We start from the raw sequence: 16,872 nt of genomic DNA, 5'->3' as shown, positions 1-16,872 counted from the left end.
GGCCTAGTAAGTGGGGCTGGGGCAGGTTTGAAAGGTAGTGGTAGTTATTAAGGGTGGGGGTCGGTTTTAGGGCTCAGGGCGAGGGGAGGGTAGTTTTTTGGTAGGGGACAAGGTTTTAGGGCTCAGAGCAAAAGGGTCAGAGTAGTTTTAATGGCTGGGTCCAGGTTTTAGGGCTCAGGGAGGGTGGGAAGAGGCAGTTTCCAGGGGTGGGCAGTTTAAGGGCTCAGGGTGGGGGGCTTGAGTTAGGTCATTGTTTGGCAGGGGGCAGGGTTTTAGGCCTCACGGTGGGGGGAGGTGAAGGGGTATCTTTCAGTGCTCCTGCCTGTTTTAGGACCGGGGGGGGGGGGGGCTGGGGTCAGGGTTGTTTTTTGGGCAGGGTCCGAGTGTTAGGGCTCTGGGTGAGAAGTCGGGTAGTTTTAAGGGCTGGGGCTGGGTGGATTGCAGGGCTGGGGTATCGGGTGTTACGGCACAGGCCGGGGGGCTGGGTTGCACACTTTACCATGCATATCTCTTTACCAATCATGCCTTTACAATTAACTTAGATGTAAAAGCATGTGTAGTAAAGACACGGTTGTGGTTTAGACTGTGTTGTTTAGTGGTTAGATGTTTGAATGTATAAGTATTAAAGGGGACATTGCTCGTACAATGTCCCCTTTAATACTTTAATACTGGTACAATAAATTTGCTCATGTTCAAAGCTTTTTTTTTCTTTTCATTGCCTTTCAATCCCTTCAATGACCAGGTCCACTTCGTTTATGGTTGCCCTGAATGGCAAATATTTTTGGAGCACCATCCCACAATGCTGGGGAGGATGTGACATCATGATTCTTTACCTGATTGTTCCGATGGACAGATGGCCATAGGAGCCATTGGCTGAGCTACAGCGGGAGTTGATGAAAGCCACCAGAGAGTTGGGGGAAGTTCGGATCACCGTCTGCAGGTCAACGCTTGCATCCGACAGGGGAGATATGGAGAGAGCCCGTTTCTTGTTCAACTTCATGCTATTACGAGGGGTGGAAAACCGAGACCCTGTGAGGGGAAAAAACAGACAAGCGGGGAAAATGTTAAGTATGTGAGGAAGAGGATGAGAAAGGCTGAGCAGAGTGGAGACATCTGAGCAGGGTCAGACAAGAAATCAAAATCAGCCCTGGCAAATATTTTCAAATCAGCCCCACCGTGAGCCTGCGGTTAGACTGGGGCAAAGGGGCTTCCATTGATGGGTCTTGCCACCCCATCCTGCTCTGACAGCAGCCGCTAGTCTGCGGTCCACAGGGCATGCCAGAGGGCCCGCCCGCCTCTGGATCTGAGTACTGGAATTGAAATATCGCACTGCACGAATTATTCCAGCCAATGTAATCATTTATTTTGATTGTTCTTCATGATTTTGTTTAAAACCAGTAACCACAGAGAGAGTCTTTGCATTTGGTGGATGTGCTGCTCCACCTGCACCTTAATCATGGCTGTAGCGTAGGGCTCAAAGTCCCAATATTTGAACACATGTACTTTTAAACACAGAATCTCACACTTATAACCCCAGTGCAAACGTTTTGTTGTCCCAGGAGAGCAGTACCTGATTTGAAGAAACACTGAGTAGTGTCTCACAGATTCCATTCTAGAATCACTTTACAGAAGGAACCAACCATGGCCATGCTCACGGGTCCCAGTCACTGTCATTTATTCTAACTGCATAGATTGAACCCCTTCTGCTCTGCTTAGGATTTAACACCTATAATTATAACTACTTTATATGAAAGAGAGCCTGGCATCAACCATGCAAGCAGATTCTGAGGTCAATATATACTATTGTATTACCATTGTTGAGGGAGGAGCTGTCAGGGAACAATTCATATTTTTCCCAACAGGAGCACTGTGACCCACTTGAGGCTTCACCTCTAGCTAATAAAGGGCCGTCGCCAGACTCAATAATTGTGGTAAATATAGTATATTAGACTATTAAACTCTAGGCTTATCTAGCATCTATACATGTGTTACATATATGCATTCACTCACCGTGTTCCATGAGAGAGGGCAGATTGAGCAGTGAATTCATTCACATTGTATCATGAAAGGGGCGAAGTGATCCCTGAATTCACTCACTGTGTTCCATAAGAGATGGCAGAGTGAGCAGTGAATCCGCTCGCTGTGTACCATGAGAGGGGCAGAGAGAGCCCTGAATTCACTCACTGTGTTCCATAAGAGGGGCAGAGAGAGCCCTGAATTCACTCACCGTGTTCCATAAGAGAGGGCAGAGTGAGCCGTGAATCCGCTCACTGTGTTCCATGAGAGGGGCAGAGTGTCCCTGAATTCACTCACTGTGTCCCATGAGAGGGGACAGAGTGAGCCCTGAATTCACTCGCTGTGTCCCATGAAAGGGGCAAAGTGAGCCCTGAATTCACTCGCTGTGTCCCATGAGAGGGGACAGAGTGAGCCCTGAATTCACTCGCTGTGTTCCATGAGAGGGGCAGAGTGAGCCCTGAATTCACTCACTGTGTTACATGAGAGGGGCTGAGTGAGCCCTGAATTCTCTCGCAGTGTTCCATGAGAGGGGCAGAGTGAGCCCTGAATTCTCTCGCAGTGTTACACGAGAGGGGCTGAGTGAGCCCTGAATCCGCTCACTGTGTTCCATGAGAGGGGCAGAATGAGCCCTGAATTTACTCACAATGTACCATGAGAGGGGCAGAGTGTCCCTGAATTCACTCACTGTGTCCCATGAGAGGGGACAGAGTGAGCCCTGAATTCACTCGCTGTGTCCCATGAGAGGGGACAGAGTGAGCCCTGAATTCACTCGCTGTGTCCCGTGAAAGGGGCAAAGTGAGCCCTGAATTCACTCACTGTGTCCCATGAGAGGGGACAGAGTCAGCCCTGAATTCACTCGCTGTGTCCCATGAAAGGTGCAAAGTGAGCACTGAATTCACTCGCTGTGTCCCATGAGAGGGGACAGAGTGAGCCCTGAATTCACTCGCTGTGTCCCATGAAAGGGGCAAAGTGAGCCCTGAATTCACTCACTGTGTCCCATGAGAGGGGACAGAGTGAGCCCTGAATTCACTCGCTGTGTCCCATGAAAGGGACAAAGTGAGCCCTGAATTCACTCACTGTGTCCCATGAGAGGGGACAGAGTCAGCCCTGAATTCACTCGCTGTGTCCCATGAAAGGGGCAAAGTGAGCACTGAATTCACTCGCTGTGTCCCATGAGAGGGGACAGAGTGAGCCCTGAATTCACTCGCTGTGTCCCATGAACGGGGCAAAGTGAGCCCTGAATTCACTCACTGTGTCCCATGAGAGGGGCAAAGTGAGCCCTGAATTCACTCACTGTGTCCCATGAGAGGGGACAGAGTGAGCCCTGACTTTACTCGCTGTGTGCCATGAAAGGGGCAAAGTGAGCCCTGAATTCACTCACCGTGTCCCATGAGAGGGGACAGAGTGAGCCCGGAATTCATTCACATTGTTTCATAAAAGGGGCAAAGTGACCCTGAATTCACTCACCATGTCCCATGAGAGGCGCAAAGTGAGCCCTGAATTCACTCACCGTGTCCCATGAGAGAAGCAGAGTGAGCCCTGAATTCACTCACTGTTTTCCATGAGAGGGGACAGAGTGAGCCCTGAATTCGCTCACTGTATTCCGTGAAAGGGGCAGAGGGGGCCCTGAATTCACTCGCTGTGTTCCATGAGAGTGGCTGAGTGAGCCCTGAATTCACTCACTGTGTTACATGAGAGGGGCAGAGTGAGCCCTGAATTCACTCACTGTGTTACATGAGAGGGGCTGAGTGAGCCCTGAATTCTCTCGCAGTGTTACACGAGAGGGGCAGAGTGAGCCCTGAATTCTCTCGCTGTGTTACATGAGAGGGGCTGAGTGTCCCCTGAATTCACTTGCTGTGTTACACGAGAGGGGCAGAGTGAGCCCTGAATTCCCTCGCTGTGTTTCATGAGAGGGGCAGAGTGAACCCAAAATTCCCTTTCTGTGTTCCATGAGAGGGGCAGAGTGAGCCCTGAATTCACTCACTGTGTTCCGTGAAAGGGGCAGAGGGGGCCCTGAATTCACTCGCTGTGTTCCATGAGAGTGGCTGAGTGAGCCCTGAATTCACTCACTGTGTTACATGAGAGGGGCAGAGTGAGCCCTGAATTCTCTCGCAGTGTTACACGAGAGGGGCAGAGTGAGCCCTGAATTCCCTCGCTGTATTTCATGAGAGGGGCAGAGTGAACCCAAAATTCCCTTTCTGTGTTCCATGAGAGGGGCAGAGTGAGCCCTGAATTCACTCACTGTGTTCCGTGAAAGGGGCAGAGTGAGCCCTGAATTCTCTCGCTGTGTTACATGAGAGGGGCTGAGTGAGCCCTGAATTCACTAGCTGTGTTACATGAGAGGGGCAGAGTGAGCCCTGAATTCTCTTGCTGTGTTCCATGAGAGGGGCCAGAGTGAGCCCTGAATTCGCTCACTGTATTCCGTAAAAGGGGCAGAGTGAGCCCTGAATTCTCTCGCTGTGTTACATGAGAGGGGCTGAGTGAGCCCTGAATTCACTAGCTGTGTTACATGAGAGGGGCAGAGTGAGCCCTGAATTCTCTTGCTGTGTTCCATGAGAGGGGCCAGAGTGAGCCCTGAATTCGCTCACTGTTTTCCGTAAAAGGGGTAGAGTGAGCCCTGAATTCACTCACTGTGTTACATGAGAGGGGCTGAGTGAGCCCTGAATTCTCTCACTGTGTTACATGAGAGGGGCAGAGTGAGCCCTGAATTCTTTCGCAGTGTTACACGAGAGGGCCAGAGTGAGCCCTGAATTCCCTCGCTGTGTTCCAAGAGAGGGGCAGAGTGACCCCAAAATTCCCTTTCTGTGTTCCATGAGAGGGGCAGAGTGAGCCCTGAATTCACTCACTGTGTTACATGAGAGGGGCTGAGTGAGCCCTGAATTCTCTCGCAGTGTTACACGAGAGGGGCAGAGTGAGCCCTGAATTCTCTCGCTGTGTTACATGAGAGGGGCTGAGTGTCCCCTGAATTCACTTGCTGTGTTACATGAGAGGGGCAGAGTGAGCCATGAATTCTCTTGCTGTGTTACATGAGAGGGGTAGAGTGAGCCCTGAATTCCCTCTCTGTGTTCCATGAGAGGGGCAGAGTGAGCCCGAAATTCCCTTTCTGTGATCCATGAGAGGGGACAGAGTGAGCCCTGAATTTGCTCACTGTATTCCGTGAAAGGGGCAGAGTGAGCCCTGAATTCACTCACTCTGTTCCATAAGAGGAGCAAAGTGAGCTCTAAATTCACTTTCTGTGTTCCATGAGAGGGGCAGCGTGAGCCCTGAATTCACTCACCGTGTTCCATGAGAGGGGACAGAGTGAGCCCTGAATTAGGTCACTGTATTCTGTGAAACAGGCAGAGTGATCCCTGAATTACTTACAGCGTTCCAAGAGATGGGCAGAGTGATCCCTGAATCCACGCGATGTGTTCCATAAGAGGGGGCAGAGTGATCTCTGAATTCACACGCTGTGTTCCATGAGAGAGACAAAGTGAACCCTAAATTCACTCTCTGTGTTCCAGAAGAGATGGCAGAGTGAACCCTGAATTCACTCGCTGTGTTCCATAAGAGGGGCAGAGTGAGCCCTAAATTCAATTTCTGTGTCCCATGAGAGGGAGCAGAGTGTGCCCTGAATTCAATCAGTGTTTCATGAGAGGGGCAGAGTGAGCTCTGAATTCAATCACAGTGTTCCAAAAGAGGGGCTGAGTGTGCCCTGAATTCAATCACAGTGTTTCATGAGAGGGGCAGAGTGAGCCCTGAATTCAATCACAGTGTTCCAAAAGAGGGGCAGAGTTTGCCCTGAATTCAATCACAGTGTTCCACGAGAGGAGCAGAGTGTGCCCTGAATTCACTCACTGTGTTCCATGAGAGGGGCAGAGTGAGCCCTGAATTCAATCAGTGTTCCATTTGAGGGGCAGAGTGAGCCCTGAATTCATTCACAGTGTTCCACGAGAGGGGCAGAGTGTGCCCTGAATTCAATCACAGTGTTCCACGAGAGGGGCAGAGTGTGCCCTGAATTCAATCACAGTGTTCCAAGAGAGGGGCAGAGTGTGCCCTGAATTCAATCACAGTGTGTCATTAGAGGGTTAGAGTTAGCCCCAAAGTCAATCATAATGTTCCATCAGAGGGGGCAGAGAGAGCCCTGAATTTACCTGCTGCATGTAGTCATCATGTGCACAGGGGGTCCCTGAATTCAATCAATGTCTGTACTTATCATGTGTACATTTGTGCTTTGATTCGCTCATTGCTTTCACCCCTGATTTACATATTGTGCCCCAAATTTACTTACCATCTGGGGTGATGATGTGCTCGTTGGGCTGAGCCATGCCGCAGCCATGGTAGCTGGTCATGAGGTTTGCTTGGTGGCAGTAAGGCATCTCATTTATTGCTGAAATAGAGACAGAAGTCAGCAGTTAGTGCACTATTTTGTTAGCATGGTTCTCAGTGTGTCCTCCCACATCTCTGACTACAGAAATCACATGTATTCCCATAGGGCCATGGGGGAATTCCCTATCTGCAACACCCTAGAAAGACCATATTATTCCAGGTCATTAAAAACCTCTGCTAGGACCCTGGAGTTACCATACTGTGCCATAAGGCACCACTCATGACTCCTAGTTCATTGAAAACATCCGAGTACGCCATGGGACTTCCCACACCTCACATGCCTGAAACTAGAATACTTTGTCAATGTTTTTTTGGTTATTTACTAGTTTGATATCTTGCCAATAAGGCATTACAAGCAATACATTGATATACAATTACAACTGAAAAAACAATATCATTCTTAAAACCTCCATTCATCATAAATGACATTCATTGCATCAATAAACTTAAACATCTAAAATACTCCAGTCATACATACGAAATATTCTCAAAACTGCAATCAGGAATTTACCTAAAATAAAACAATCTCATTATTTGCGCAAAATACAATTGTTACGGTTCAAAATACGCCAATGTTAAGCACAAAATATTCTAAAAGACCACAGGCCGGTATTTAATATAATATATCCGAAAGAAAATAATTGTTATGGATTCCTCACCTTAGAATTACCCCCCAGGCGTCAGAATGGATCCGGAGAATTTTTCTTCAGCAGTACCCCTGCGCGTCGGTAGGGGGCATCGGTCGACTCAGCGTTCTTTGTTGGTGTCGTGGTCACCGGAATGACGTCGCTGTATCTATTTAGACGCCGCCCCTGAACCCTGACAACAGTTCTTTCTTTTTCCGCACCAGCCAGCGCAGATCTGGAGAGATCGATACCTCGACTCACTTTTTGACTCTTTTTGCGACTTTTAGTCAACATCTTTTTGAGTCGTAGGACTCCTGGTGTACGTAGGGATGCCCCGTCATCGAACCAGCTTCAAGGCTTGCAAAGCTAGATGTCAGTTACGGACCCGCACCTAGTGTACCTTTGTTTTTTGGAGCACGACTACGACCTGAAGACGTGCTCCGACTGCCGGGCCATGAACCCGAAGTCTTTGCGGGAGCGGTCCCAAAAGATTCTTGAGACCCGGCAGTCCGCTCCGCGCCATTCGAGGTCCCGGTCAAGAGGGAGGTCGCGGGACCGGTTGTGGAGCCATCACCACCACTTCTAGTCGAAGTCTACATCTTCGCGTAAGTCGAAGCACAAGAAGAAGGAGAAGAAGCCTCGTCGCTCTTCGCGTTCTCCCCGTCTATCGGCCGATGCGATGCAGGAAGCTGAAGGTAGTTGTTTGGCTCTGCTCGCGGAGCCTGTTGGGTTGACTCTGGGCTTACCTTCCTTACCGGGAGCTGGAGCGACCCCTGCCCAACTTCGTAGTTCTTATGAAGTCCTCCATTCCATCTTTGGGCAGCCCGACTCCACCGGCGGGCCTTCGGGGCCCACGGACTCAGCTGGGGACTCTAGGACTTTGATGCCAGTGGCTTCGGCTCTGGCACCATAGGGCCCCCAGGGATCCAGGCCTGAATCCAGATTGGAGCTGGTCAACCTCGAGACACCTCCACCGGTGCCAAATCCAGTGTCAACACCTCCGCCCCCTCCGACACCGGTTGTGTCCCCAGCCGACGTCGACCCCAGCCTCCCCCTCGATGTGGACACGTAGTCGGACCGGCGCCGACCGGTACTTTTGTACCACTGTTCTCCCCTAGTGTTCCCTATCGCCCTGAGTGGCTACCAGAGGAGGGTGAGGAGGACTGGGAGGGGTCTGTGGACCCTTTGGCAGACTAGTTAGAGGAACGGATTGGAGAAAGGATTTGGGTTAGGTCAGTGGTCTAGACACCTTCCCAGATCTTGGCATGCTATCTCCCCCAACCATGGCTACAGAGGAAAGTGTATCGTACGCAATGGTGTTGCGTAGGGCGGCTAAGGCCTTAAACCTTGAGCTTCCTACGGTGTTGGTCAGGACTAACCTCCTAACCGAGGTGCTTCAGCCTCTTTGGAGCCCCTGCTGCCATTCAATGAGGCCCTTACAGGCATCCTTTTGGGCATTTGGTCCAAGCCCCTGTGGACAGGATGATTGCCCTAAGCCACCACCCGGCCCCGGGCGACCCCATTTTGCTCTCCTAATACCCTACCCCTGAGAGCTTGGTGGTCCAAGCCTCGACTTCCAAGGGGGCACTCCCTACAGCACCACCTGATCGGGAATCCAAGAAGTTGGACTATCTTGGGAAGAAAATGTTTTCTTCCTCCAGCTTAGAACAGCCGCATGTCTCTTGGGCCGTTACTCCCACTCTGTGTGGGACACAGTTGCGCAGGTGCTGCCGCAGTGACCGGAGGAGGCCCGAGCCGTGCTCTCCCGTGCAGTGGCCAGAGGGAGAAACATATCAAAGTTCCCCATCCGAAGTGGGATGGACACCGCTGACTCCCTAGGCAGGACGATTTCAACATCAGTAGCCCTTAGAAGCTACGCCTTGCTGAAATCCACTGGCTTTTCGGGTGATGTCCAAGCTATACTTTTGGACATGTCCTTTGATGGCCGTCGCTTGTACGGTGACAAAGCAGACAACACGATCAAGCACTTTAAGGACTCCAGGTCTATGGCCAGATGTTTGGGCCTCGCTTCCACCTCTCACCCCACGCAGTCTGCTTTTCGCCCCTTTCGTGGCTACGGAAGGGGTGCCCCACCACTATCCACCCAGAACCACAGGCCTGCGGAAGCTGTCCAGCCTCTGCACGGCCGGTATCGTGGGGCCCACCGTCATGGGTCTGGGGGCCAGCAGGAGGGCCAGTCCACCTGCACCCCCTTTGGCAGCAGCCTCCAAGCCCTCCTAGTCCCACCTTTCAGGGCCACCAACCGCCAGTGGGCGGCAGGATTCGCCATCACCTTCCCCACTGGCTCAACATAATGCCGGATAGGTGTGTTTTGCAGATAGTCCGAAGGGGCTACTCCCACCCCTTCGAGACTACCCTTCCATCCATGTCACCTCAATTCCATCGCATGTCGGAGGATCACCTGGCCCTGCTCCAAAAGGAAGTTATGGCTCTCTTGGCCAGGGGAGCCATCGAGCGAGTTCCATCCCCAAAAGTAGGTCGTGGTTGTTATTCCCACTACTTTCTGGTGCCCAAGAAAGACAAGGGCCTGCGTCCTATCTTGGATCTCAGGCACGTCCACCGCTTCCTCCGGAAGGTGAAGTTCAAAATGTTGACACCGGCTCAGGTCCTGTCTGCCCTCGACCCTGGAGACTGGATGGTAGTGTTGGACTTGCAGGATGTTTATTTTCACATCCCCATACTGCCGGCCCATCGGCGTTACCTACAGTTCACGGTAGGCCACGAGCACTTTCAGTTTACCATGCTTCCCTTTTGCCTTACTAGCAGCCCATAGGTGTTCACAAAAGTGATGGCAGTGGTCGCAGCTAATCTGCGCAGATCAGGGGTACCAGTCTTCCCTTATCTCGACGACTGGCTGTTGAAGGCAGGCTCGCCCCAGGTTGTTGTTCTCCCACCTCCAGACTATGGCCGAACTTCTGCATTCGCTGGTGTTCACCATCAATGTGCCAAAGTCACACCAGATTCCCTCTCAGAAGTTCTTTTTCATCAGAGCAGTTCTGGACACAGCGCAGTTTCGGGCTTGTCCTCCCGAGCAGCGATTCCGGGATATTCGGGCTATGATTCCGATCTTTCAGCCTCTATCCCGGGTTTCTCTCAGAAAGACCCTGAGGCTACTGGGCCTCATGGCCTCCTGCATCCTTCTGGTGGACTATGCCAGGTGGCATATGTGGGCTCTGCAGTGGAACCTGAAGCTCCAGTGGGCACAGCATCAGGGGAATCTTTCGGATTGCGTCCAGATCTCGGAGGGCACTGCACATCAATTGCAGTGGTGGCTAACGAACCAGGATTGGGTCATGGGCAGGTCCCTCTCCCTTCCCCAGCCAGAGTTCACAGTGGTGACATATGCATCACTTCTGGGGTGAGACGGCCCCATGGGAGAGACGGCGGAGATCAGAGGCCTCTGGTCTCCGGCGGAGTCCGGGCTCCACGTCAACCTTCTGGACCTTCGGACGATCTGTCTTACATTTAAGACCTTCCTTCCTTCTGTCAAAGGGAGAGTAGTGCAGGTGTTCACAGACAACACCACCGCCATGTGGTACTGCAACAAATAGCGCGGGGTGGGGTCGTGGACTCTATATCAGGAGGCACTTCTTCTCTGGCAGTGGCTGGAACATCAGGGCATGTCCCTGGTGGTTGAACACCTGGCAGGTTCTCTGAACACTAGGGCTGACGAACTCGCCCACCGGTGCATGATGGATCACAAATGGCGTCTTCACTCGGAGGTGATGCAAGGTCTCTTTCAGCGGTGGGGAGAGCCTTGGTTAGATCTATTCGCCACTGAAGAGAAAGCGCAATGTCAGCAGTTCTGCACATTAGAATTTCCAAGGCGGCACTTGCTCTGTGATGCTTTTTGCCATGGGTGGAGTTGTGATCTTCTATACGTCTTTCTGCCTATACCACTTCTAGCCAGAGTGCTGAAGAAGATCAAGCGCGACTGGGCCCAAGTCATTCTTGTGGCCTCGGAGTAGGCTTGAAGAGTATGGTATCCTGAGCTCTTACACATGGCCATCGATCCTCTGATCAGACTTCCCCTTTGGAAGAATCTTCTGTCGCAGCAGCAGGGAACGGTCCTCTGCCCGAACCTGTCCAGTCTTCACCCCCTTGCGTGGAGATTGAGCGGCAACAGTTGACAGCTTTCGACCTTCCTCCCAAAGTCTGTAACGTCATCTTGGCAGCAAGGTGTCCCTCCACCAAAACAGTCTACGCCTGTTGATGGAACAAACTTGTGGTATAGTGCACGCCAGAGGTTGTGGATCCCCCTTCTGCACCCCTTTCAGAAGTTCTCCTCTTCATTCTTTTTTTGGCCCAGCAGGGCTCTGCTCTGGGCACTTTAAAATGCTTTCTTTTGGTAATTTCTGCTTTTCTTCGGCTTCCTGATCAGCCTTCTCTTTTCAAGTCCGCTATTTTAAATAGCTTTCTCAAGGGCATTTCTCACTTGTTTCTTCCAATTCCTTTCATAATGCCTCAGTGGGACTTGAACCTGGTTCTGACCTACCTTATGTGTGCTCCTTTCGAGCCACTGCATAACTTTCCCATCAGACTTTTGACTCTTAAAACTGCCTTTATAGTTGCCATCACCTCTGCTCCAAGGGTGAGTGAGCTTTAGGCTCTTTCTTCCAAACCTCCTTTCCTGGCTGTTCATCTGGACAAAGTTGGCCTTCGCACTAGGCCTTCCTTCCTTCCTTCCTTCCTTCCTTCCTTCCCAAAGTGGTTACCCCTTTCCACATAGGACAGACCATCACTTTGCCCACCTTTTTCCTGCCCCCGCACCCTTCTATAGAGGAGGAGAGGCTTCACCGTCTAGATCCAAAACGTGCACTTTCATTCTATCTGGATCTCACAAAACAATTCCGGGTGGTTGACCAGCTCTTTGTTGGCTATGTGGGTGCCAAGAAAAGTCGGGCAGTGCCAAAATGAACCATCTCTCGATGGATCGTTCTTTGCATCAAAATCTGCTATTGCTTAGGGAAAAAGGAACCTCCAGTGGGCTTGCGTGCCCATACCACCAGGGCGACGGCAGCTACTACTGCTTTGGGACGTGGAGTCCCCCTTCATGACATCTGCCAGGGAGCTACATGGGCTTCACTGCACACGTTTACCAAACACTCCTGCCTGTACAGCCAAGTACGGAGAGGCGGCTTCTTTGGCTGTTCAGTTCTCCAGGGCTTTCTGGTGTGAACTTGGTTCGCAGACCCACCTCCAGGATTGGTATTACTGGGGTATCTATTCTAAGGTGAGGAATCCATAACTATTTGTCTCTTTCAGATGAACAAGTTACTTACCTTCAGTAACGATATGTCTGTAAGAGACACAGATTAGTTATGGATTCCTCACCGCCCCACCTATCCTCCCCGTTCTGCGAACTGACTTCTAGGGTAATGGATTTCTCTTCAGGGCCCTAGTTTTGTGCACCAGTGGTCATTGTCTTGCATGTCTCTGCGCTTCTGGCATGGAATGTTGTGTAAAGAACTGACGTCTGCGCGCAGGAGTGGCGTCCAAGTAGATACTGCGATGTCATTCCGGTGACCACGGCTCCAACTACGAATGCGGAGTCGACCAACGCCACCTACCGACGTGCAGGGGTACGGCTGATGAAAAATTCTCTGGATCCAGTCTGACGCCTAGGGGTATTTCTAAGGTGATGAATCCATAACTAATCTATATCTCTTACAGATATATCGTTACCAAAGGTAAGTAACTTGTTCGACAATATCCATGTTGTTTGTGCAAAATAAAATGATTAATGTGCAAAATACAATTAAAGCACAACTTAACTTCTAATATAGGGGGTGAGTACAGTAAGAGAAGCAGCACAGTGTGGAAGAGGTGTGGCGCAGTGGCCAGGGTGCCTGACTCCGGCCCACGGGATTCACGGTTCAATCCCCGGTGCCGGTGGCAGGTTAGCCCAGCACCATGTGACTCTGGGCAATAGCTCGCTTAATCTTCCCAACGGCCCTCAGGGCCGGGACACCTCTTCAGAGGTAGCTGTGCGCTTTACAAATGCTGGTATTTCATTTCATTTCACAGATAATACGTGAAAAGTATTCTATTAACCACAAACATGAAATTCTCCATAGTATAAGAATATCAGTGTTGTTTGTGCAAAATACAATTATTTTGTGCAAAAATACAACTATAGCAAAAGAAAAGCTGATCTCCACTTCTCAAGTTAAAGAAGCAAGATCCAGCTAAAGCTTTAGAGAGGAATACCATGGGGGTTCTTCCAGTTCCTACTTCGTATCTTATGATGTCTTATGGTGTTCTATAATACTCATAAGTAAACTCAATTTGACAGAGCTTGCAATTCATCGATTTTTGGATCGAATCTACCTATTCCATAAGAGTACAACAGTTTCTATGAGTTACTCAGCTCCGCAAACCATTTAGCAACTACAGACCAAAATTTCCCAACGGCAAATCACAATCTCAAGGTATTCCATTTAAATATTATTGCCATTAAGTTGTTAATATGATAGACCTGTACATTTCTAAAACCAGGAGATAACACACTGCTTCTTACTGTGTCACAGCATGTGAAAAATAGAAATATGTGCAAAAAAGACAACGGAGCATTATGACAGAGGGGACAAATTCCACTTTCCATCCCAACCCCTTTAATCAACTTCCACTTTATAAAGGCCGGGTATCTGCCCCAGCCTCCTAATGTAGCCGATTTTAATATCACACAAATAAGCCTGGATATGACCACCATATTCTGACTCCCATTCGATGTTCCAGAGTGCCCACATTCTAAATCTCCCTTTCTTGAACACTCATCTATCAAGCATTTTAATATTTGTTTCTGCTGTGGTGCAGACAGGTTTTGATGGTCAATCCCTAGTGGGATAGACAAGGAGGCCTTAATGTCTTGTAAATTAACAACCCATTTGGCTGAGCTCTTCTCCAGAAAATAGAATGTTATTGTTTGCCTCGGGGAGCCATCATCCACCTTTGTAAGACAGGCCCAACAATTGAGAATCCTCTGCTTGTATTTAAATAATACATTAGTTTAAGAAATGGGATTGCCAATTCTACAGGGGGGTAGCATGGAGCAGAGCGGGCAGGCCAAACTGCAGAGGACATGTGTAAGCGTCCACGCAGTACTCACAGACGACATACCAGGCACACTACAAAAGAGACACAACACCGCTTCTGGTTGGAAAAAGAATACGTTTTGTATTATCTCCAACCTGCAAAGGTAAAACACAATAACAGCAGTAATCACAATGGGGCGCCAACTGGTGCCAGAGCAAAGTATACCAGGGGGATTATTTACATGGAAAAATGGGAGAAGTAAGAAAAAGGGTTAAGGAAGTCCATTAGTGTCCAGCTGCAATAAAAATGTTATCATTGGCATGAAACCTTAGGAGAATACGTGAGGGAAAGAAATACTAATGCTGAAACCCAAGGCCAATATCGCAGGGCAAACTCAGGCCTTAATCCTTGGCCTCACCTAGACGTAAGCTGTAGGCGTAAACTAAAGCTTTAGACATAAAATACACACTAGGTATGGAGGCATAGCCACACAACAGGGCCTGCATCCGCGTCTCCTGTGAAAATAAACAGGCGGCACCTGGCCTTAACAACTGGCATAGACATGCATATGTAATATCAGGCCTGGGCTGGCATAATCATGCCCACCCTGGGGCATATAGCTTTGGCACAGAACATATCAATATTGGACATAACACTAGGTATAACACAGCCGGCCTGGCCTTAGCACCTCCTGCAAGAAAAGAAACAATAGATGCATAACATTGACATCAGGCCTACAACCTCAGTAGAGGGACCTCTGGGCGTCAGGCAGGAGCCTTATCCTTGGACAGGAATCACAATGCTCATAAGAATGGCAGAGCACACATCCACATTGGCTCAACTAATCATGAGTAGAGGCGCAGTGACCTAAGCACCCAGCCTTAACCGAATAGGGGCTCAAAAGCACCTCCCGGTGACATAAAAACACTAGGCACACAAGACCTGCATCCCCCCAAAACAGTGGTATCACCCATGAGGCAGGACCATCTGCAGCTAAGCTTCCATAGCCTGACTTCCCCTATTGGCCTGGAATCAGGCAACTCACTACTGCAGGCACAACCCAGGTCCCTGAACGACGCAGGGCCCACACCTCCGAGTCTCAGTCCTGGGTCTACTGGCCCAACGTTGCAGGTGCCCGCTGCCAGGCGGGGCACCTGGAGAACAATACTGTTCCTGGGGGCGGCAGTTCACCAAGGAATGCTGGCACCGGGGGTTGGGCACTGACAGTATGCCCCGATACACCCCCCAACACAGTCTGTTGGAGCCCCAAACTCACCGGGCTCTTGGCAATGTCTCCACGCTTCTGCTCCTCGCTCCGGGCTTCCTGGGCAGTAGGGTGGGAGGCAGGCACCGACAATGTGCCTCGAGGCCTCACCAGACGGACGCAGACACTGCTCCCCGAGCGGAGGTGGGGTAGGCTCCTACCCTATTTACAAGGCTGAGAGGCGGCAGGATCTAGCACGGTAGCGCTTAGGAACACAAAAGCAGCCTTTTCCAGCTGCGCAGCGCTAGCCACCACACAGCGCTTCTCCTCAGCCCAGCTCCTCATACAGCGCTTCTAGATCACAGCGCTTAGCAGGCAGCACTTATCCAGGGCCGGGCAGCCCTTCCAACAGTCCAGTGCTTGGTTGAAGTGGCGCTTTGCAGGCACACACAGCAGGCAGTACAGTTCAGGCACTTCAGGACTACCCAGGGCTGCTGCAGCACAGCGCTTCCAGGATTATAGCGCTTTGGCACGCAGCGCCTCCTCCAGGCCCAGCACGTCCAGGAGCACAGCGAAAGGGGGGCGGACAGTCCCAGCAGCAGGCCCAGGGTAACACTCCTCACCTCCTGGGTGGCGGGGTCCCAGATGCTCCTTCCCTTCTGGGCGCTTCTTTGCGCAGCGCTTGCGTAGCGCAGGTCCCCGGCAGCTCCAGGGACCTAGGGGGGCCCTCCTTCTTCAGGAGCCTGGGGGACAGAGCAGTAGGCACTACTGGGCCAAGTCAGCAGGTAGTGGGGGCATCATCAAAGCAGGGTGGTAGGCTTTCACCATCCCCACTGTAGCGTGACCCTCCTCCTACACAGTAGCCTGAACTCCTGAAGTGGCGCTTCACACGTCCTGGGGACAGTAGGGGGGCTCTAGATGGGTGCAGGGCCCAGCACACAGGCCCAAGTGGCGGTATCCCCTGGCAGCAGGTCCCCTCACATTCCTGTCCCAGCTCTATCTCTGCTCATCACATCTCTACTGCTCTCCCTATACCAGAAAGGCTGGAAGCTTCAAGAAGGTCCCTCCAAATGCTGGGATTGCTGGGTACCAGACAACTAGACCGCTAACCCACCTCAGACAGGTGAACTAGTTCTAACTGGCTCAGGGGGAGGAGTAGAGCACCCTGGGTGCCAGGCTTTCCCTCCAAATGCAGGGGTGGCTGGGTACCTAACAACTAGACTGCTAACCTCCTGCAGTCAGGTGGCACAACGCATAGCCTTGGCAGCCATTTTAAATGCAAAACACAAATGCAGCATTTCACCAGGGTACATGTTTACGATGGGGGAAAATAAATGTACACACCATTGCATTGCATTTAACATTAAACAGGGCATCTCATACCACACATGGCCTATACAATTTAATTTACCAAGGGGGAGACATCCTACATGTTGGGGGGTGAAAGCGAAAAATTTGAGGGAAAAGGGCCAAGTCCAACAATTAGTCAGGCCTTGTTCCAGCTTCAGGGCACAATTCACCAAGCCTCTAGGCAGGCCGAGCCATCGTTTCCAGATATTAGTTTCAATAATCTACAGCCGCTTTATGTTCTTTACTGACAAA

The 16,872-nt window shown here is 50.8% G+C and overlaps 1 protein-coding gene across 1 annotated transcript in view; it reads right to left on the bottom strand.

Moving 5' to 3' along the window:
* Positions 1 to 16,872, bottom strand: part of GLI1 (GLI family zinc finger 1) — a 289,881-nt gene that overhangs the window by 32,467 nt on the left and 240,542 nt on the right. The window contains exons 3-4 of the mRNA XM_078688985.1: positions 6,287 to 6,385; positions 834 to 1,029 (exon numbers count right to left, since the gene is read on the bottom strand). Of these exons, the coding sequence (XP_078545111.1) occupies positions 834 to 1,029; positions 6,287 to 6,385 (295 nt within the window). The remainder of the gene's footprint in view (positions 1 to 833; positions 1,030 to 6,286; positions 6,386 to 16,872) is intronic.

Source organism: Lissotriton helveticus, chromosome 1_1 (assembly GCF_964261635.1).
Source record: "Lissotriton helveticus chromosome 1_1, aLisHel1.1, whole genome shotgun sequence".
NCBI classification, from domain to species: domain Eukaryota; kingdom Metazoa; phylum Chordata; class Amphibia; order Caudata; family Salamandridae; genus Lissotriton; species Lissotriton helveticus.
The sequence above is the reverse complement of the archived record's forward strand: the minus strand, read 5'-3'. Positions and strand labels throughout refer to the sequence as shown.